The sequence below is a fragment of the Tiliqua scincoides genome, chromosome 14 (genome assembly GCF_035046505.1).
Source record: "Tiliqua scincoides isolate rTilSci1 chromosome 14, rTilSci1.hap2, whole genome shotgun sequence".
In the NCBI taxonomy this organism is placed as follows: Eukaryota; Metazoa; Chordata; class Lepidosauria; order Squamata; family Scincidae; genus Tiliqua; species Tiliqua scincoides.
Window position 1 is genome coordinate 11,554,067 of NC_089834.1, and position 22,088 is coordinate 11,576,154.

General features: G+C 54.8%; 1 protein-coding gene and 1 long non-coding RNA gene across 4 annotated transcripts; both read left to right on the forward strand.

The window, feature by feature from the left end:
* The first annotated feature begins 4,119 nt into the window (after nucleotides 1-4,119).
* Nucleotides 4,120-16,574, forward strand: PITPNB (phosphatidylinositol transfer protein beta). 3 transcript variants are annotated; one of them, XM_066609803.1, is made up of 10 exons: nucleotides 4,121-4,215; nucleotides 4,293-4,323; nucleotides 4,400-4,545; nucleotides 4,675-4,766; nucleotides 5,031-5,038; nucleotides 5,914-5,988; nucleotides 7,292-7,375; nucleotides 10,183-10,260; nucleotides 15,833-15,943; nucleotides 16,088-16,574. In XM_066609803.1, the coding sequence occupies exons 1-10, from the start codon at nucleotides 4,196-4,198 to the stop codon at nucleotides 16,322-16,324; spliced, it is 882 nt and encodes a 293-aa protein (XP_066465900.1). In that variant the 5' UTR covers nucleotides 4,121-4,195; the 3' UTR covers nucleotides 16,325-16,574. The 3 variants fall into 3 exon arrangements, with proteins under 3 accessions (XP_066465897.1, XP_066465900.1, XP_066465898.1); XM_066609800.1 differs by having other exon boundaries at nucleotides 4,120-4,215; nucleotides 4,675-5,038; XM_066609801.1 differs by lacking the exon at nucleotides 4,400-4,545 and having other exon boundaries at nucleotides 4,168-4,215; nucleotides 4,675-5,038.
* A 19-nt stretch (nucleotides 16,575-16,593) lies between these two features.
* On the forward strand, nucleotides 16,594-20,320 carry LOC136634326 (uncharacterized). Its single transcript, XR_010793292.1, has 2 exons — nucleotides 16,594-17,792; nucleotides 18,669-20,320. It is a non-coding gene; the product is annotated as an uncharacterized lncRNA (long non-coding RNA).
* The last annotated feature ends 1,768 nt before the right edge of the window (nucleotides 20,321-22,088 follow it).

Genomic DNA, 22,088 nt, shown 5'->3' on the forward strand with positions numbered 1-22,088 from the left:
CGTTAGCATTTCCAAATCTGGGGCTGGAGGAAGAGCCATGGGCTGAATCGCTGCCACCCTGCACTTGTTTCCAGGCCAGAAAGTGCAGCACTCTGCTAAGCCGGGGGAGGGGCCCTGGGGCTGGTTCCAGAGGGGGGTGTCCACTCCTTGGAGCAATTCTCGGGGTGGGGAGGGAAGGTCTGCCCTGGTGAGCAGAGGGGTGAGGCTGGCCTGGGCTTCTGCCGCCTTGGGACATCCAGCTAGGCTTGCGCCATGCCAGGCACCCCCCTTTCCCGCAAGCACGACTCTCAGGATCACTTCAGCGCTGCCCTGCGAGCACCAAGCCCGCCAGCTGCAGATGCCGCAAGACTGTTACCGGACCCGTCTCTGGTCCTCCTCTACCCTATGCAAAGTTGCTCTGTAGGCACCGGCAGGCCTTTTTCAGCCAAAGCTGGGGGTGGGGGAGGCTTTCAGCCCAGCCCTCCCCCCAGCGGAGCTTTCGTGCTTCCGTCCCTTCCTTGCCACGAGGGAGGAGTTTTAAGACATGGTGCTCCCCAGGGCTCCTGCCATTCTGGTGGCAGCAGATGCCGTGCCCACCTCCCCCACATGCACTCTAGTAGCAGCTCAGACGGGCACGTGTCGTGCACTTGCGGAGACGGGAAGTGCTGCCAACTTCCCAGCAGGGTGGACAACCCCACTAGTCCTCTGTCCACGTTCTTTCACACCCACACCCTGTCCCTAATCTGTGTCCCCAAGCAAGGAAAGGGAAAGCTGAGCAGGGGTGCAGGTCAGTTGGGAGCACCTTCTTTTCTCCCTGCCCCCCCTCGTTTGGCCACCACACTGCCTGCATTTGTTGTCCTTGTTGTCGTCCTTGTGCATGTACATGTGGCAACACTGCTTTCCCCAGTGAGCAATAAGCGCGGTTGGGCCCTCCTCACACCCCTGCTCTGCCGCGCTCCACGGGCCCTTCTGGCAGGGGAGCACCGCCTCCACTTGCAGGGCCGGGGCAGCCTCCATGCGGCCTGCCTGCCGAGCCCGGCCTGCGCAGCCCTCGTGGGCGGAGACTCGTCTCCAACACCGAGGCCTTTTGTATTCTGCGAAGTTGACCCTGTACAAAGATTTTTGTATTTTTACGGCGACCGCGAAGGCACTTGGCCTCCTCTTTGTGACGTCTATTAAAGCATGAACGGCTTGCTGCTCTGCTGTGTCTCTGGGGCCGGCGGGTGGTGCCGGGGCCACTCTGGGCATCTGCAGCACAGAATCTCCTAGGAGAAATGCACTGCCGTGTGTGGCAGAGCCCGGAGCCCGCGTGGGTGGCGCAAGACTCCCCAGCTTCCTGATGCGTCTTGGGGAGCAGAGCAGCTGCTGAGTGAGGCCGAGCTCCGCCTGGCTGGGCAGTGGGGCGGCTGGAGGCAGGGCCAGGCTGGGACCACTGTGCTGCCTGGGGCCAGGCCCACTGGCTGCAACATGGCCGCGTGGGGCAGGAGTGTCGCCTGGGCGGCTGCCCTCAGACCCACCAGGAGAGGGTACTGGGACCGCGGAAGACCCAGTGGGGAGGCGGGTGCGTCAGCAGCGGCCCTTTTGGGTCAGGCCTACATAAGAACAGCCCCACTGGAGCAGGCCATGGGCCCATCTAGTCCAGCTTCCTGCATCTCACAGCGGCCCACCAAATGCCCAGGGAGCACAGCAGATAACAAGACCTGCAAGGCATTCTGGGAATTGTAGTTTAAGAACATAAGAACAGCCCCACTGGATCAGGCCATAGGCCCATCTAGTCCAGCTTCCTGTATCTCACAGCGGCCCACCAAATGCCCCAGGGAGCACACCAGATAACAAGGGACCTGCAAGGCTTCCTGGGAATTGTAGTTAAGAACATAAGAACAGCCCCACTGGATCAGGCCACAGGCCCATCTAGTCCAGCTTCCTGTATCTCACAGCGGCCCACCAAATGCCCCAGGGAGCACACCAGATAACGAGACCTGCATCCTGGTGCCCTCCCTTGCATCTGACATAGCCCACTTCTAAAATCAGGAGGTGGCACATACACATCATGGCTTGTAACCCGTAATGGGTTTTTCTTCCAGAAACGTGTCCAATCCCCTTTTAAAGGCGTCCAGGCCAGATGCCATCACCACATCCTGTGGCAAGGAGTTCCACAGACCAACCACACACTGAGTAAATATTTTCTTTTGTCTGTTCTCACTCTCCCAACACTCAATTTTAGCAGATGTCCCCTGGTTCTGGTGTTATGTGAGAGTGTAAAGAGCATCTCCCTATCCAGTCCATCCCCTGCATAATTTTGTATGTCTCAATCATGTCCCCCCCCCCAGGCCCCTCTTTTCTAGGCTGAAGAGGCCCAAACGCTGTAGCCTTTCCTCATAAGGAAGGTGCTCCAGCCCCATAATCATCTTAGTCGCTCTCTTTTGCACCTTTTCCATTTCCACCATGTCCTTTTTTAGATGTGTTGACCAGAACAACACAATAGTTTAGGTGTTAGCCGTTTTGTTCTCAATACCTTTTCTAATGATCCCAAGCATAGAACTGGCCTTCTTCACTGCCGCCGCACATTGGGTCGACACTTTCATCAACCTGTCCACCACCACCCCAAGATCTCTCTCCTGATCTGTTACAGACAGCTTAGAACCCACCCGCTGCTGTGCCAGCTCTGCCAGTCTGTTTCTTAGGACCATTCAGGGGACTGCTTGTAATCCTGGCCTATCTAAGTGACCTATTTATTACTCACTTGTTTGAGGAATGAAGACCAGGTCTCTCCACCTGTGAAATGGCCCCAAGGAAGCTCAGATTAAAAATATGCAAATGGCATTTATGAAAGGAAGCTTCCTCGCCCTTCACGGCCTCTCTAACCTGGCCGGTTAGCCATGCGGGCACCTCCCGGACTTAGCGGAGCCCCCTTCCTTTGCAGTACGCCCTTCCACCTGGCCTCCGTTACGAGCAGCCTCCGTGCGCACTGGAGAGCCTGGACTCTTTGCCTTCACTTTCAGCCTCCTTCTGCCCAGCCTGCTCATCTGAGGGAAGTCAAAGGTTTCTGAGAGATCTGCCCAGATTCTGCCTCCGACACGCCCGTCGGTGTTCCCGAATGGACACACAGTTCGGATTTGGGAGAAGCAAACAACAGACAGGAGAATTCAGAGGACTTCTGACAAAGTAAACGTTTACTCGTTTGCAAATGGGACCCCCACACACAGGCGGAGGACCCCGAAGAGTTACAATGATGCAGGTTTTATAGGGCATTCTAAATAGGGGAGGGGTAACAAGAGTACACAAAGAGAAGAACATCCATGGGGAAAATAACACACAAACAGGCAGAAAAACAAAGCTGGCGTTTGTCATCAGTTCAGGATGTTGCTCTGAGAAGGGCAATTCGATGCGCACCGACAATTTGTACCCACTACAGAGGATCTGGTCCTCTGCCGCATCCCTTTCATCCTGCACCCTCGTTTGTGTACTGCTTTCTGTTCGCCTTGGAGGCCCGCGCCGCTTTTCGTGCCGCCAGCTTGTCTTCCGGGAAGCCCGCGAGATGCTGGCTGCGCACGTTCCCGGACAAGGTCGAGGATGTGGGCCTCGCGGGTATTTCAACGGAGCGCGCTGGGCGTTTTGGGGACGCGAGGACGGAACGCGGCTGGTCCCCGTCCGGTCAAACCCGGTCGCCTGTCCCCCGGGGCTGCGCGACCCAGGAGCCGCTCCGAGGAGCCCGGCGCCCTCTCGCGACCCAGCGGCGCGCGGCGGCCGAGGCCCGGCTGCAGCCCCTCCCGAGCCCGCCTCCTCCTCCGAGGCCCCTCGGCCTGGTCGCTGAGCGCGGAGCAGGACGGGCTGCCTGCCGGCCCCCGGCCCCGCCCCGCTTCTCCCGCTGCCTGCCTGGCGGGGCGCTCGGCAGGGAGCGCTGCACGGGCGGCGGAAGGCTGACGGCGCAGGGCCCCGGCACAGGCCGCCCGCCCCGCCCCGCCCCGCCCCGAGGCCGCTCGCGGCAGGGGCGGGGCCTCGCGACATCACTTCCGCCCGGCGGCCCGTCTCGACGGACGCCCTCTCCTCGCTTCCAAAATGGCCGCGCCGGAAGCGGCAGGCCGGTGACGTCGCTTCCGCCTGCCGGAGGCTCGGCCCACCCGGAAGCGGGCGCGCCGCGCGCCGCCTCTATGGCTGGTGGGCGGGGCCGGAAGCGGCGCGTGGGTCGCGGAGCCGCCGGCGTCCTGCGCGGAAGATGGTGCTGGTGAAGGAGTTGTGAGTGGGGCGGAGGGGCGGGCGGGGGCGGGTCCGGCCCGGCGCTGAGCCGAGCCGAGCCGAGTCTTTCCTTGCAGCCGCGTGCCGCTGCCCTACTCCGTGCGAGAGGTAGGCGCCCCCCGCCCCCTGCTCCGGGCCCGCCCGCCGGCCCCCGCAGCCCCTGAGCCTCTGCCCCTCCCCGCAGTACCAGGTGGGCCAGCTGTTCTCCGTGGCCGAGGCCAGCAAGGAGGAGACGGGCGGCGGCGAGGGCGTGCAGGTGCTGCGCAACGAGCCCTACGAGCGCGACGGCGAGCGCGGCCAGTTCACGCGCAAGGCCTACCACCTCCACAGGTCCGCCCGCCCGCCCGCCCCTCCCCGGGGGAGCAGCCCCGCCCGCCCCGCCCCGCCTGGGGACCGGCCCGGCCGAGTCCCCTGTGGGCGGGCGAGGGGCCTGCCTCCCTGACAGCCCGCTCCCCGCAGCAAGGTGCCGGCCTTCGTGCGCATGGTGGCCCCGCAGGGCTCGCTGGTGTTCCACGAGGAGGCCTGGAACGCCTACCCCTTCTGCAGGACCGGTGAGTGCCGCCCCGGCTCCCAGGCCAGCAGGGGCCCTTTGGCTCCGGCTCCCGCGGGGAGAGCAGAGCGGAGCAGCCGCCGGCCCTGGCCGGGCGCTCCGGGGAGGCTCCGGTCTCAGCCTTCCCCTGGACACGCCGGCTGGCTGCGCGGCCGGGCTCCGTGCTGGCGGCTGACGGGCGCCCCTGCTGAGTCGGCCTTCGGCGGGATGTCTGGGGCTGCCTCTGATGCTCTCGTTCTTCCTTTCCATGCCTTCCCGGCCTCAGTCATAACGGTGAGTACAAATCTTCTACCTCTGAAACTTGCTCCTCTCGGCCAGCCGGCCGGTCCGTGTGCAGGAACGGAGTCTCTGCAGCAGACTTGGTGGGTGCTGCACACGCCCCACGGTGCAAAGCGGGTGAGAGCTGTGGCTCTCCCTGCTAGCTAAGGGACCCCTCGGTGGAGACGCCCAACATCCTTTCGGCCGAGAGCCACGGGCCTGTGGGGGGGGGAGCAGGACGAAGGGCTGGCTTTGGTGTGCAGGTTGGCAGGTGCTTTCTTGGGTTCTGGGCTCGCATACTGAGTTTGGCCTGGGCAGAAGCGAGATGCTGAACAGGAGGCCTGGAGAGGGTCTGGCCCGTGCCTGTCACTGCTCGTGGTCAACTCAACAGGGCGCATGTTTGCAGTTGCGCCGGTTAGTGGAGGGCAGGTGCCACCTTGCACGTGGTGCCCACGGATGATTGTGGGGGGGGGGGCGTTCAGGCTGCATTGCCGGGGATGAATGGTTTGGGGTGAAGCTTTGTGTCTTCTTGGTTTGTGTTCTCAAACTGAGCTCACGCAGGACTGGGGGGGGCGTACTCAGTGGGGATACTTAATCCTGCCTGCCCTGGCTGATTCACCCTTTTGCACACCACTCTAGGGCTTGCTTTTGATTTCAGAGCCTGCTGGGGAGGAGGGTGTTAGAAGGCTGGGGAAAGGATCGAGCAACCCCTTGTGGTGACCCTTCCTTGCCCACGTGTTCTTTCACTTGTGGCTTTTCCCCTCCTTTACTTTGAGAATTGTAGTTCCACCCTAAGATGTCCCCCACGATCAGATGGCAACAGTCTGCAAGGATGAATTTGAAGTTAGAAAGACTGCACAAAGGTCACTGCCTTGTTGGTCTTTTGATAGAACGAATATATGAAGGACGACTTCTTTATCAAAATTGAGACTTGGCACAAGCCAGACTTGGGGACATCGGACAACGTAAGTTCTTGGGAAACCAGACTGCATATGCGTCTTGTTTGTTCAAAGTCTTAGTCTCTGCTGGGCAGTCTCTCTCAGGCAGGAAGCAGCTTGGGCCCTCGGGGGTAGGGTTAGGATCACCTTCTCCCACAGGGACCTGTCCTTGGAGGCCCTGCTGCAAGTCTGCCTGCCTGCCTGCCTGCCTGCCTCCCAGCGTGAGATGTGCCAGAGATGGGCCTTCTTAGTTGTGGCTCCCATTTCTGAGAATTCCTTCCCCATAGAGGTTCAGCTGGTGCCATTTGTGTCATCTTCTTGGGGTCAAGCTGAGTCTTAGAGGCTGTTTGGTTGTGCTAGCCTGAAGTTTCTTGTCTCGGCTGCTGTGCTCTGTTAGGCAGCTTGATTCTTTGAAGAGCTTCACTCTGTGTATTGTTGTACCTGCTCTAGGAATCCTGGTTGAAGAGCTACTCAGAAATTCTAGAAATAAAAAGCAACTGCTTTATTTATTTATTTATTCCGTGATCCAATCAGCCCCTCCCCCACCAGCATGTTGCACAAAGATGCATCTCCTGTGAACAGGAGATGCATCTTTGTGCATCATGCTGGTGGGGGAGGGGCTGATTGGATCACAAAGGAGTTTGCAGCGAGGTAAATGTCCCTCCCCCCTTCCCAAGTGCTGGGAGGGCATTTCCCAGCAGTTAAACGTGATTGTCTTGGGGGACAGTTTTTGTCTCTTGCATTAGAGAAGCGTTTCTCAAGGTTGCTGGGATGACGAACCACTTTGTGTGTAAACTCCTAGCTTGTGTACCACTGGGAGTAACTGGCAATGATGCCATTGGCAGTTATTCTGGGTCAGAAGGCCTGCTGTGATGCAGTAAGCCCTGGTGAGAGGCTCAGAGAGGGTGGGAGGCTTTTTCAAGCATGCAAAGACTGGACTGAGCTCTGCCCCCCCCAGCTTCCTACTGTTGTTTGCTGTATTGCGCCTCCACCTATTGCTGCCGGGTGTCCAGGACTTCCACGTGTACCACCAGACACCATCCCGTACCACTTAGTTGTTTCACAACAACTGAGCAAGTCTCAGAAGCTGCTCTTTGACTTTTCTCTCGTGTGGGTCTGTGGATGGCAGCCTCGAGCACTGCCTAAACTTGCCTCACAGTGGCTCAGCAGCTGCTCGATAGCGAATTCCTTCCCTCCCCAGCCCCCCTTTCAAGGGCATGCCTTAGAAGAGGCTCCTCCATGGTGCTAGGGGAGGGTCGTTTACATCTGTCCAAAGAAAGGGCCGTCAATAGATTCAAGGCTGTGACCTGGTTTGCTTTTCTTCCTGCAGGTGCACGACTTGGATCCAAATACGTGGAAGGATGTCGAAGTTGTCCACATTGACATTGCAGACAGAAGCCAAGTGGAGCCAGGAGTGAGTTGAGCCCCACCTGCCTTGCCGTGGGTTGGAGGGAGCCTTTGGCTGACTTCCTAAGATGGCGCGGTGGGCAAACAAGGGCTTCCTGTGGGTTGGTTGCTTGGATTTCTGGTCAAGAAATCACCCAGCTGTGCTAGGGAGGAAAGAGCTCAAGGGCCACAGTACCTTGGTGGAAGCAGGTCATGCCTACCTCTTGTCTTGGAGCACCCAGGGGTGTTCCACACGTAGTGTGGCCACTTTGACCGTGTCTATCCTACATGCTGTGGGGTAGGGCTGTAAAGTGGTCTTCACTGCTGCTCCTTGTTTGGCGTCGCAAGCTGGACAAACACACCTCATTGAATGGTGTGTTCGGGTGTGGAATTTGTCAGCAGCTGATGCGAGTACGGGCTGCTTGCGAGAAGAGCTCACCCCTTTGGGACATCCTGTGCAAGACCGTATTTTCCTCCACTGCTAGAGAACAAATGTTGGCCTTGGCCTGCTGCAGCAGGCCCCCACACACCCCTCGCTTCTCAGGGGAGCAGGTGGACTTTCACTCATTGCCCTGGGAAAGGATGGCTTTGACTCTGCCATTGTGAAGGCTCCTTGCTGGGATCTCTGCTCAGGAACATGAGCTGCCTGTGCTTGCGCTGTTGCTTCAGCAGGTGGGGCCTTTGCCTGCTGCCTCTGCTCACAATTCCTGTCCTGGGGAGTGCCCCCCATCGGGCGGTGAAAGGCTCAATGTCACATGGCCCTGTTTGCCCAAGAGGAAGGAAGGACGGACGTGGCACAATCGATGTCAGGTTGCCTTCTGTGACCCGCTAAGAACAAACATTCCTGAGGCCTTTCGTGCCATTCCCAGGGTCTTGCAGGAAGACTCATCTGGCAGTCTGGCGAAGGTGCCAAGCTGGAAGGGGGGTGACTGATTCCCTACAGAGAGCAGCAGACTTGCACCAGGGAATCCCCATGGCCGGAGCTCCCCTTGGCAAGTCCCCTGTCCCTTTACTCAGCCTTGAGCTTTGGAGTTCCTCGTCTCTTGGTCTTCCACAGTCCACAGGATGTTGTTTTGTGCAGCACCCGTCACGCTTAATCTTTCAAGTTCCTGTTTTGGTTCGGAAAGGAAGGCATCGGATGTGTTTGTGTAGTGGAGAAAGTCCTTGTCTCCCCGTGCGCATGGCAAGCTTGACTGAAAAGCCAGCAGATGACCTTGAGCAGGAATCAAGGGCTCCGGCTCCCCAGCTGCAGGGTGTGGGTCCTGCCAAGCTTTCGGCCTTCGCTCTGAGTGAACCTTGGCCAAGCAGTCTCAGCGCAGCGGCTCCTTTGTTTCCAAACTCTAATCCGTAAACAGCCTGGCTCCAAACTCGCCGTGCTCTTGCAGAGTCTAATGGGACTCAGATGCCATCTCTGTGCAGCGTTTCCCAATGTATACAAACGGGTGAGCTGACATCTGCTGCTTTCCGAAGGTATGCATTGAGCCCTGGCCCCTTCTAATCATCTCCAGAGCTTTGTCTAAGCAGCTCGACGTGCTTTGTATACAAAAGTCACTTTCCGGGAGAGGAGGGATCTTCAAAGTGTGCACAGGAGACACACAATTAACCGCAGAAGGACTGCTCGTTTGGAAGTGATTTGAAGCAAACGAGCAGAGTGAAAACAGCCGTTGCGTGGCCCCTTCCGCGCGACTGCGTGTTTGCCCCCCGCTCCACCCAGGCGGAATGGTTGCTTGGCTGTGGATCCTGGGGGCTGCCCTGGGTGGGCTGCAGGCCGCAGAGCCGGGTTCAGTGCTGGCGGTGGTGGGACAGTCCCCTGCTTATCCAGCCTCTTTGTTTTGGCCTTTCTAATCCTTGTGATTCAGCCTCTCCTCACAGATCTCTTCCAAGTCGCTTCTGAGGGAGGCTCATGCAGTTGTCATGTCCCCGTAGGGAGGAAGGCTTTCCTGCGCCACCCTGTGTCAGTAGTCCTCTGTCCATTTCACTGCAGGATCAGGCACCCTGCCGAGCCCAGCCCCAAAGTGCCACAAGTGGAGGGACGCCTGCAGAGGAACAACAGCCCTGTTTGTGTGTTTGATTAGTGTGGAGCGACTCCCAATTCTGGCTTCTCTTGGGGTGAACTTTTCTTAGACAAGGGCCATGCACCAGGCACAAGCCTCGATTTCAGACTCCGGGCGCATTTCTGACTGGCTGTGCCTTGTCTGTTCACTGCAGGGACTCCAGGGCAAACCTGCTTGCGCCATGCTGGACTCTGCTTTCACCAACGCGAAGCCTGGCAGGGAGTGGCAGCCTTGCTTGGGTCCTCTTCTTGTCCTCCCAAGTTCTAGGAGGCTGATTCGGGAGGCCTGTTCAAGGCTGGGGTTGAAATGACTCTGACAAGTCCTCTAAAAGTGCTTCAGTGGGAGCTTCAAGGCTCGAGGGAATCAGTTAATCAGGGAATCACTGCCCTCGCTACCTGTCAGACAACCTTGGGGGGGAAAACCAGGAAAGAGATGCTCCAGCGTTTATCTCGCAATATTGACACCAGCTTGCAAACCACAAGAGCTCCGCTCTTTGCAGGGCAGTTAGCAGCTCTCTGATTTGGAGTCTCCTCAGGCTTGAGGCAGTTTGTTAGCTGATCTTTCCATCATCCTGTTTTCATTGGAGGCTCTGCGGGACCCACTAAGTGGGTCCTGACCCATAGTTTGAGAACACTGAGCTAGACTCTTCTTGCAGCCTTCGTGGCTCCTGCCCTTATTTTCCAGTGGTTTGTGTCTAAGCAGCCTGGGCTGCCTCCTGCTTGCTCCTTCTCCCATTCACCTTCAGCTGGCTTTTTCTGAGAGTATATTTTTGCTTTCACAGGACTACAAAGCTGATGAGGATCCAGCCCTGTTTCAGTCAGTCAAGACCAAGAGAGGCCCTTTGGGATCCGACTGGAAGGTAATGTAACCAGCTGGCCTTTGGCTTTAAAATAGAGAGCAGCTGAAAAATTGGCACTGAGCAGTTCTTGATGGACTTGAAACTGCTGTTCCAGAGCAAACGTGGTTCCCTTCCTTGCTGCTGCAGCTTCACGTGCCAGTCCAGCAAACATGGCCCCCTGTCCCTAAGAGAGAGGCTGGTGGCGCTGGGTGCCCATCTTCGGCTGGGCTGGACATGAGCACATCCAGATCATCCGTGGCTGGGGAGGAGGCCTGCTGTGCAAAGTGGCGCACTGGCCTTAGTGGGAGGGGCTCATTGGGTCTGCTCAGAGGACCCTTGGGGTCCCTGGCCTCTGCTGGAGCCTCTTTGGGGAGGCTCGTTGTCCCTGCTTTGCATGCCAGAAATCCCCAGTTCCGTCCCCAGCAGCACCTCCCAGTAGGAGCCCTGGAGAGCCAGCCTGGTCCCTTCTGAGCTCCACGGCCCGAGGGCCTGATTTGGGACATTCCTGGAAGGCACAGCCAGCAGGCTTTGGAGCCGCTGCAGCGAGTGCTGCTCTGTTGCTGGTGTGAAACCTTCTGTTGTGGAGGGCACAAGGAGATCCTTCCAGGTCTTTGGCAGTTCTGTGTGTTCCCCGCATTTGTTCGCAGGTCGCCTCGAGGAGCTGTTGCTGCTTCCTCAGCTCTGGTTCTCTAAACATGTCAGGGCGCTGCCGAGTCTTGAGACGCACAAGGAGTTTTGGTTTGTTGCCTTTTGGGTGCCCCCAAGCGAAACAGAGGCATGAACATGCTCCTCCCCCACTTCCTGTCTCGCTGTGCATATGGTGCTTGGGCCAGAGTTGTGAGGAGAAGTCCCCTTGGAGTCTGCTGGGACGGGGGCTCTTCCTGCATGTTCGTAAATTGTCTGAAGTTGGGGGAGCAGCAAAAAGAGACAGTACTGAGTTTAAATACTCCATGACCTGCTCCAACCCCCTTTAAAGTCAGCCGTGGACGGCCATCCCCCCACCCCATGGCAATGGCAGAGGCTGCTCCATGAAGGTGAGTCCCTCTGTCTGCCCCTCCTGTGTCTTCTGCTGGTCAGTTCCATTGTCCAACCCAGCCGGGTTCTGCTTTTGCGAAAGGAGAAGAGCTGCTCTTTCTCCACCTCACGCACCGTCCATGTGTTCCCCTAACGTGATTGTGTTTTCCCAAGTAAAACAAATCCAATTGCAGTCTTTACCGCATAAGGAAGGTGTGCCAGTCCTCTGATAATTTTGGTGGTGCTCTTTTGCGCCTGTGAACCCTGCGACACTCTCCTTGCGTTGTGGCAGTCAGAAGCATCCACAGTATTCAGAATGCGGTTGCAACGTAGATTTGTAGAGGGACATAGAACAATAGCAGTCTCCGTCTCAGTTTTTTTGCTGTGACCCCTGGCATGGAACTTGTCACCTGCTGAGTCATGTTTCCATTCAGCTTCTGCCTGCAACCGCACCACCTCCTCCCTGGTTTGTGCCTGGCAGTCGCGGATCAGCTGGGGTGCAGGTGGGCACCTCTGGGTCGCAGCTTTGTGTGCTCTTCTGCCTCAGGAGGATGCCAAAGTCTCTTGCTCCTCTGACGCCTCACCTTGCCACCCCCCCAAAACCCACCATGCAGTGAGCCCCTCCATGCAGCTGGCAGCAAAAGAACACTCTGATGGGAGGCACTCTCATCTTGTGGGGAAACGTTTGCATGAACTTAATTTAAACATCAAATGAAATATAGTGAATTGATTTCTGGCTTCCTGTTGAAGATTAAGTGATTAATTCTGCCTTTGAAGTCAGGAGCATCGAGGGGGAGCAGATTTGTTAAAGAAATCCTCATCGGCAGGAAGTGTTGCTCTGGAGATTTAGCTTTGTGGAGGTTTTTTCATCCGTGGACGAAGAGCACCGCTCTGCTGGAGGTGCCTGCCTTATCTCCCCGGCTGTGATTTTCCCACTTTCCCCAGGGGCCTGCTCACTTAGCCTGCAGGAACTAGCCAAGCTGCAGGCTGCCCGCAGGCTTGCACCCGCCTGTTGGACTGCTTTGCTTAGCCTCTGAGTGACAAGGGCCGGGAGTGTCTCATGCCGGAACGTTCCCCGTAGCCAGCAGCAGGCTTTGTCTTTCCCAGACCCATCCTAAGCCTCTTATCAGTGTGTGTGGTGTTGCGTCTGGCCTCCCAGTCTGGAAGTAGCTGGTCGTGACATCATTGTCAGTTACTTTCAGTGGTACTTCCAGTAGGCGGACCATGTGAAGTGCTACAGTGGGGATCGCTGTTAAGAAACGCTGGTCTGGGCTAGGATGGGACAGCAAAGCTCACCTGGCAGTGTTCAGGGCATGCTGCCTTCCTGAATCATTAAGTGACTATTTTTAGATGTTGCATTAATTCTGTGTGTGTGTGTGTGATTTCCAAGAGCTTTTCTAAGCGGCTTACACAAACATGATACTTCTGTGAAAGCCACTTGAAGCTCTTGGAAAAGGGTCTAAAAGTTAAGGAAGTAAAAGGAAAGTAGAGGTGAGGCCTGCCAGAGACCTGTAGGAAGAACCTGAAGTGCTGTTCAGGTGTTCACCTCAAGACAACACTTAAGGTGTTTCTGCAACACCTTGAGTGAGATTTTTAAAAAGCCACAGTGTACAAATTCTTTAGAATTTTGTTTTGGGGCATTAGGGGTTTCCTCTGAGCACCGCCCCTCCACTCACCCCAAAATCTGGTGCTTTGAAACTGAAAAAATATATATTATTTTGGAGTTGAAACCAAATAAGTTGGAGGGACGTTGGGGGGAGATGCCCCCATGAAAACACTCTGTAGACTGCCTCGTCGGCAGTGAAGACTGAGTCTGAGCTCATAGTTATTTTCAGTTCGGAACTGTGGGATCTGCATCCTCTTCTAGTACAGTACAGAGGGGGTGTCTGGTTTATGCAGCTTCTCTGAAACAGCCTCCAATGTTCACAAGGTTCAAGTGGCAGAGATGGAGGAGGCACACGTGTGGTCGATGTCCACTGACTGGTGCTTTACTCGTGCCCAGAAAACAAGGTGAGGGGCCTCTCGTGAGTACACTGGATTGCATGCCCCAGGAAAGGAGCAGTGCATGGCCAGATGTTGTTAATGGGCTGCGGGTTGACATTTATATCCTGAAGCACTTAGTGGTTTTGCAGCTTATGAGGGCTTGCTAATCCCATTCTGGCCTCACAGCAGGTCAAGATGCACCGTGGAAATTAAGGCAATGATGTCAGGGTTAGAAAACAACCAGGGGAAATCTAGCCTGGATAAGGTAGGGCCCAAGCTGTGTAAAATGCTGAGTCACCAAGAGTCAGGTGAAAAGAGAGCACACTAATGAGGCAGGTGATGAGCTGGCATCAGGAGGAGGAGACACCACCTTTCCTGATGCACGCACGGGGCATATAAAAAGACTGTAAGAGCCCTCGTGTGTAGAAGGCAGGGGAGGCTGGTGGTCACGCACGTGGCACGTGCTGCCTCTCTTTTCTTTGCTATGCTGCTGTTATTTCCGTTACCTTGTAAATGCAGACTGGAATAATGAAGGATTTGCGTCTGAAGTGCTCTCCATCGTGTGGGCTGAGTCTTTGAGGCTGCATTCCGCAGGCAGCAACAGATTAGAGGCTGCTCCCTTCTCGACAAATGAGGAGAGCCTGAAGGGCTGATCTCAGCCCAGACTACCCTCCAAGTTGGTGTGATGGGGGTCCTGGGAAAAATGGAGTACATTTCAGGCTGTCCTTGAAACTGACCTCTGGCTCAGGCTGTAGATTGGGTTGTGCTTGGTAACTAGAAGTTCTTTCCAATCTCTGTTTTTGGAATAGGGATTAACTAAAGTGGCAGCTTTGTAACTGCTATTTAAGGAACTGGTACTCCTGGCTTGCTTGAGCTGGACAAGCCCTGGGTTGAAATCTGGCTCTGTTCAGGCAACAAAGTCCTAGATCACACGAGCCACCGGCCAAGGAAGCACGTGTCCCTTCCCCTTTAAGGGCCAGGGATGGGGGGAAGGCTGCCAGTAATGGGAGGGGGTGTTCACCTTACCTGCAGCTTATGCTGCAGTCCTGCGGGATCTGGGGAGCCCTCTGCAGAGTCTCCTGTGCCTGCAAAAGCGTAAAAAAGAAAAATACAAACACTTCCTGTTTCATCTTGAAAACTAGAAGTGCCCTTTTTTCTCTTTTTAGACTTACAGAGGCTTGGGAAGCCTTGCGGAGGCCTCCCCAGATCCCCTAGGACAGCAGCACTGGCTGTGGGTTAGTTGAATGCCCCTTGAATGCCCCAGCTGGAGTGTGATCCTGGGGATTGTGCCGCTGCCTTCCCCCCTCCCCTGCAACGACTTACAGTGCTCCCAAGTCCCTTGTAACAAGAGTTTGGGCAGCACAGTCCCAGATGCCAGTCCCACTGAAGTCCAGCTGGGTACCAAAGAGTAAATTAGCTACTCTCTCAGCCAACTGAACTAGGTGGGAGAGAGCCTGCCCCAGACCTGCTTTCCTCAAAGTTCAGCCACCAGGATTCTTGGGGGACGACGACCATGCAGGGCCCAGGTGGTGCTGTTGGTTGGAGGGTCCCAGCCCTACGGGCAGGGTCTGCAGCTGACATCTCGTTCAGCTGGAGTCTTCTCTACGACCAAGAAATTAGCTGGAAATGCTGGTGTTTAACCGGCTGATGGAGCGCCTGGCTCTAGTCGGTGGGTGGCTGGAAGCCTCTTTTTTAACGTTACCATTTGGAGCCAAGTGACAATCAATCAAACACAAAAGCAGGAGTTTGGGTGGATGGTTTTCTGGAGCTGGAGCAGCCCTTGTGCTTAGTGCGCGGTGGAGCAAGAGCCTGCGTGAACAGGTCCTGCCCAGAGGGGGCTGCGGCAGCACGCGTGCAGTGGCCGTGCTTCAGTTGGCGGGGGAGAGTTGAGGTGGTGGCTGTACTGGGACAAGTGGGGAAGCCACCCCCCTGCACTGCTGTGTGTGGGTGTTGCATGATGTGTGCCCTGTGCATGAGTGCTGGAGAGGAATGGGTCACAGGAGGCAGAAGTGTCAGAGCCCAGGAGAGGCTCAGCTGCTGTCTTGTGCTGCTCCTGCTGATGGTCCCTCCCTTCGCTGGCTTCCTAGTTGCATTTCTTGCCAGGTGGCAGTCTGTGCTCCCTGCTCAAGGGCAGCCCTGTCTCCCTGTGGCAGAGCATCTTTGGATGCTCTGGGAAGGTGGGGGGGGGGCAGACTGCTGCTTGCAGCCTCTTTGCTGACAGTGCTGCCTATATAATGGGAACCAGCGAGAAGCTGGTTTTGCACACTAGGAGGGAAGGGTGCAAGGAAGAGGATAAGCAGCAGGCACATGGGCCTGTGATGGAATTGGGGGGGGGGAGAGGGGGCACATTGGAAAATAACCCAAAGTTCAAGGTTTCCAAGCCTGGGGGAGGTGCAAGTACTCTAATTGCTTTGCATGTTCAATGTAATAAAAGTTATAGCAGTGGTGACTTAAAGCTAAAATGTGCGGAGTTGGATTTTTTTGCTGATCAATCTCTTAAAGTCGACCAAACCTCACTGCAGTGCATGTGGCCCAACCCCCCCCCCCCAAAACCCACTGTTTCACCACCTTTCTCTTTCTTGTTCTCAACCAACAGAAGGAGCTGGCAGCCAATGAGGAGTGCCCGAAAATGTGTGCCTACAAGCTGGTCACCATCAAATTTAAGTGGTGGGGCTTGCAGAACAAAGTGGAGAACTTCATTCAGAAGGTGAGCTGCCCAGCATGGCAGGGGAGGCCACCCCCTGCGTGAGCAGCTTGCCTTGGGGAGGGGCCCTTGCTTCTGGGGTGACTGTGAGAAAGTACAGCCCAGTGAGCCACAGTGATCTCATCCTGACTTTCCTTGTTCTTCAAGCAAGAGAAAAGGATATTTACCAACTTCCACCGCCAGCTCTTCTGCTGGATTGACAGATGGATTGACCTCACGATGGAGGACATCCGGCGGATAGAGGACGAGACGCAGAGAGAGCTGGAAGCGGTGAGGGTGTCTGCACAGAGGGTGCCCGTGCTGTGGGGTGGCTGCTTTGCCTTCGGGAGTCCTGTGCTTTTGGAGCATAGAGGGTGGACGTGGGGAGGAGCAGAGCTCACCTGAGCAAGGTGTCCACCTGCCCAAGTAAGGGAGGCGGCATCTCAGGGGGACTTGGAGGGAGTTCCCAGCATAAGGGGCAGGACACCTCCAGACTGCTGAGGGTGACGGGTGCTCATGGGCAGAAGGGGAGAGAAGTGCGAGAGCAGAAAGGTAAGAGAGCTTTGAAGGTAAGGAGTGGTCTCTGCTTCCTGAAAACCCCTTTTAAAATGGAAACACCCAGTTTGGCCAGCGATTCCGGTGCCATTTGGCTTTTGCAGGCACAACGCCTGGCTAGCAGCTGGATGCAGCCCTGCTTGTGGCGTGTGTGTGAGACGTCTCAAACGCCTGTGGGTTGTTTGCCATGTTACGCGCATGCAGCAGGCGGTGTCTCTTGTCTGCCTCTCTCCCCCTCCCCCCCATTTCTACTGTCTTAAGCCAGTCACTTATTCTGGCAAAGGTGATATGGAAACTTAGGTGCATCTTCTGTCCTGGAGGCTGCCCTGGGCCGTGCCCTCTGCCTGTCTCTTCTCTTTGTGCGCTGCTTGGCACTGCAGGATAGAAAGCTCCCAGGTGGAAGGAGAACTTGGCCTCTCCCCAGCACAGCCAGCAACCCCTTCCACAGTCGCACAGGTGTTGCCTCTGACTGCCTGATCCAGCTACACTTTGGCTCATGCGAGCTCCTGATGTAATCCCAGGCACAAAAGTGCCTGCAAAGGTGTTCCCAACCAGCTGCCTGGAAGGAGGCGGTGCTGAACCGCGTGGACTGGCCCCCTCTCCCATTCCTGGCCCTTGCTCTCTCTCGGCCGCGGTGCTTCTTGAGCCTCTCTGGCAGCCGCTTCTTGTCTCTGTCCTGCTTGTAAGTTTCTTCGTGACGTCTTCTCTTTCCATCTTCTCCAATCACTGCCTCCTTCTTCATCCCACCTTCTCACTGCCGAACTGGACTGTTGGGTTCCTTGCATCTGGTAGCTGCTGAGCATCTCATAGAAAGCCCAAGTAGGAGCTGGTGGACGCTCGTCTGACCCCACAGTGTTCTGCCTTTGGCACCTCCAGACCCTGAGGCATTTCCATGGAAAGTGGAGAGGACTCGTCTGCATTGGGTGAATTCCCCCACATTCCACAATGAGACACTCTGAATTCTCTGCCAGGATCCAGAGCCAGCCTTTTGCCCCTTCTCCGCTTTTTTCTTTGCTTCTTCATTGAGCGACACAGTGATGCCCCAGCAGTGCGCCTGAGCTGCCTGCTGACTAGGGAAGGAGGGAGCGCTCTCCTTGTTGTGTGGGCTCACTTCAGGGCAAGGGTCTCTCTGGTGCCAGCTGTCACAAGTCTGCTTCTGGACATTGTATCCCTTTCCTGCTAACTTCCGTTTGGTTAATGCCCAGTGGCTTACAGTTTTATTTTGCATCTAGATGCGTAAGAAGGGTTCCATTCGAGGTACGTTGGCTGCTGACGTCTAGCGCGATCCTCTGTAGGGTCAGAGGCAAAATCAACTTGTGTAAGTGACTTGCTGAGGCCTCTCCTGTCGAAGAGAGTTCTGGAATCGCCCAAACTATTCTGTGGCATCTGTACAGATTGCATTGGTGCTGCTTCTGGCTCACAAGCTGGTTCTTCAGTGAGGTCGTGTCGTCTCTAGGGCAAGAATCTGAGCAAGGCAATACCATGGTGGCAGGCTCTGGGCCATTACCGCGTACTGTCAGGGTAGCGCCTTGTGCTGTATTCCAAATGGTAGTAACTTGTCTGGGCTTCCTGGAACTCCTGAGAGACTTGCTGGATTGATATAAGTAGCTCAGCACTTTGCTCCTAAGTAGGAGAGCCACTGGGAGTGAAGTGGTGAAGTCCAGGCCCCCTCCCATTTTGCGCAGGTATCGGTCAGAACCCATTTATCATTTGGGCGGCCTCTCGGGTCAGCTTGGGCTCCAAGGAAGTTCCAGGAGGACATTTCTCTTTCCAAATGGGCTGTATCTTCTGCGCCACAAACACTGGCCTTCCTCTGAAACGCAGTGAGCTGGCATTAATATTAATATTGCAGGGGCTGGCAGGCCGTGGTCAAATAAAATAGTTCTTCCTGACGTTTCGCCTGCAACTGTGATAGGCATCCTCAAAGGATGAAAGGCAGTGAGCTGGGTCCCCCCATTTGCTTCCCCTCCCGCGCAGACCAAACGACAGGCCCACTTACTTGATCTTTCTGCCTCTTGTGTTGCGAAGTGCTGTACAGATCGGTTTGCAGCGTTCCTTGTGCCAGTGAGGGTTCAGCGGCATTGTGTAAATACTGTTTTCCCTGAAGGAATGTACAGACTGTCTGCCAGCCAGTCATTTGACTTGACCATGATACCTGAGCCATGGCTGACATTGCCTCTGCTTCTCCCCACAGTTGCGCAGCCAAGGCCAAGTGAGAGGAACAAGTGCTGCCAATGACGAATGAAGACCAGACTGCCCAGCTGCGCACTTGGCATGCCGATTCACCTGTGTGTGTGTGTGTGTGGGTGCATGCACGATGAATTGCCCATGCCGTTGTGCACCCACACACATGCACAAGCATTTGCACCTGTACTCCAGGGTACCGAATCTCTTCCAGGGTGGAAACTGCTTTTGTTGTGTATCCCTGAAGCAAATAAAGCCACCTCCTGTTGTGTGAAGGGGAAGAGCAGATTGCTGAACCACTTTAACTGGTATATCTTAAGCGTGCGCCCATTCGCTTTATGCCCCTCTGGAGTGTCTCCCACCCAGAACTTGCCACTCTCTCTCCTTTTATGCAAACAGACTTGGATCAGCAGTTGATTCCCCGTTTTGTGTTGCCCTACGTGATTTTGGAATAGGAACTCTGAATGTATTTATAGCTATTTATTTCTGGATTGTTGCTGTTTTGCAATCAAATCAGAAACATTTCTTGTAGTAAGAATCAGCTTTTTGCTATTGACTGCAAAATGGGCCCAGCTTTTATCCACCTACTGCAAAAGGATCTGTTTTACTGGAATTTTGTACATGGAAAATCAAGTGTCTCCATTAAAATGGGCAAAATAAGAACAGGCTTATGATTTATACACATCATGAATGGGGGAGGCCTCTTAGGAGAGCTTTACTGATTCCCTCTTTGAGCTTGATCCAGTAGGAAAGAGAACTCCCTGAGAGCAACACTGTCCTCTGAGAGCGCCGTATTCCAACGTTTGTGTGGAAACCCTGCAAAACCCTTGGTTCTGCACCAGCTGTACAACAGAATACAGTCACTATCTTCATGTTCAAAAATTTATCAGGACTACTTCAAAAGAGCTGTTCCAATCCAGAGAGGTACACGACTGTTGCAACGCTTATCACTCTGGCATTGGTTAGATGTAGACTTATGAAACATCCTGGAGACCTTTTTGTAGGTAGTTCTTAAAAATGTCTTCAGTTCTTTTAAGGAAAAGTGGGTCATATGGATATAGGCTATCCCAATGCTTGGTAGATCTTTTAGGACTGCAAGCCAAGTGAGGTGCTGAAGTTTGACTTACTCTTAAGAGCTCACATCCAGTGGGCCACCTCTTGAAACAATGATCCCCTTGGCCTGAAGAGTTTTGGCTCTGCTGTGAAGGGCATGTCTACTTCTCTCTCTTTAGAGGGAGCAAACATTCCACTGGCTTCAGGAGGGGGGCAGTTAGGCAAGGGTGGCTGCAGCTGGCCCCTCTGCAGTGCCACATTTCTGTCTTAAGCCTTTGGATTGAGCCCTCTCTTCCAGGATTCTGGCTGCACATGGCTGCTTGTTTTTTCACGGCTTCAGAAGATTGGCTTTGTAAATTATATATATAAAAATACTGTTTTTAACAGGCTTGCTATTCTAGCCTGTTGCTAATTCATGAGTTAGAAGGGCTTTCTTCTTTCAGTGCAGTATCTGCTCCTATCAACACCAGGGGGCCCCCAGATGTGTGCTCCAAAGGGCAAGTGGTGCCATGCAGCCGTTGTGGGGCTTGGTGCTAAACTGTAGGAGAGATTCTGGTAGTGAATGTGAGCTGCATTGAGGAAATTTAAATAAATTTGCTCATAAAATACTTCTGGCCTCATCTTTTGTGTACCGCTGTGGTGGGACCGGGTGTTAAGCTGCAATGTGGCAGTCTGAGTCATGAAGCATGTGCAACTGGCTAACCAAGAAGCAGGGAACTGAGCCTGCCTTGGAAGATGGGAGCTGCTAGAGCCCAATAGGTGTATCTCCTCGAGGCATATCTGTCAGCTGGTGCTTAAGAACATAAGAACAGCCCCACTGGATCAGGCCATAGGCCCATCTAGTCCAGCTTCCTGCATCTCACAGCGGCCTACCAAATGCCCCAGGGAGCACAACAGATAACAAGAGACCTCATCCTGGTGCCCTCCCCTGCATCTGGCATTCTGACATAACCCATTTCTAAAATCAGGAGGTTGCGCATACACATCATGGCTTGTACCCCATAATGGATTTTTCCTCCAGAAACTTGTCCAATCCCCTTTTAAAGGCGTCGAGGCTAGACGCCAGCACCACATCCTGTGGCAAGGAGTTCCACAGACCAACCACACGCTGAGTAAAGAAATATTTTCTTTTGTCTGTCCTAACCCGCCCAACACTCAATTTTAGTGGATGTCCCCTGGTTCTGGTATTATGTGAGAGTGTAAAGAGCATCTCCCTATCCACTCTGTCCATCCCCTGCATAATTTTGTATGTCTCAATCATGTCCCCCCTCAAGCGTCTCTTTTCTAGGCTGAAGAGGCCCAAACGCCGTAGCCTTTCCTCATAAGGAAGGTGCCCCAGCCCCGTAATCATCTTAGTCGCTCTCTTTTGCACCTTTTCCATTTCCACTATGTCTTTTCTGAGATGCGGCGACCAGAACTGGACACAATACTCCACAATACACAATACTGCAATACTGCTTGCAGAAGAAGGGCGCTCTGCACAGACCGACAGTACCAGGGCCAGAAGGAAATAAAAGAAGCTGCCTCACATTTGACAGAAATGCCAGTCTCTTCCCCCCCCCCATGTGTTTATCTCCCTTTGAGAGAAGAGCCCCATTCTATTCCCACACACACTCCTTAGCAAACTAGCAGTTCTTGGCGGGAACTTGTAAGCTTCCTACAATACCAAGGAGCTTAGCTGCTTTGCGCCCATGCCCAAAGGACAGGACTGAGCTGTGAGCTTGCCCCTTGTTCTGAAGAGACCTGGCTGTCCTTGACTCCTGCCACATGGGCTTTCTGGGGTGTCCCTAATGCTGGATGGTTACCACGGCCACTGCCTATCTGCACAGCAGCCCACTCTGTTGTGTGTGCCTTTTCCCAGCAACTAGGAGCTATTTGTGAGTCCCCAGGAAGAAAAAAGTGACTGATGTGCTTTTGCTCCCCTCACAGGGACCATGGTGCATGTGACTAGGAAACGGCAACAGGCTTGCTCACCAGGCCGTGAGATACTGCCCAGGCCCAGTTCTCCTTGGCAGCAGGGACAGCTCAACCTGGTTCTTCTGTGAGTGCTGTGCAAAGCAGCTCTTCCTGGCCCCAAAGCCTCAGTGGAGAAAAGAGGACGAGCAGTTTCAGAGGTAGATCATTTGTCAGCCAGATGCTCACAGTCTCCAGCAAGGCAGTTTTGTCCTGTATAATATGCCCACATGACAATGTTGTAGGTTGGGCTTGAGGTGCTAACAGGTTTGAAGAAGCAATTACACTCTCCCCATTAAATGTGATCCTTTACCGTCACATTCACTGTCCTTGCAAAATGAGGGTGTAGGAAGGGTTCCTCAGCAGCCTTCCTGGCCTGGAGGTGATTTAACACTCTTATTTATTGATGCTCTTGATTAAACTC

Coding starts and splice junctions, on each gene's coding strand:
- PITPNB (XM_066609800.1), top strand. CDS start 4,196: ATGGTGCTGGTGAAGGAGTT. Junction 4,216..4,292: donor ATGGTGCTGGTGAAGGAGTT/GTGAGTGGGGCG, acceptor CTTTCCTTGCAG/CCGCGTGCCGCTGCCCTACT. Junction 15,944..16,087: donor TGGAGAACTTCATTCAGAAG/GTGAGCTGCCCA, acceptor TTGTTCTTCAAG/CAAGAGAAAAGGATATTTAC.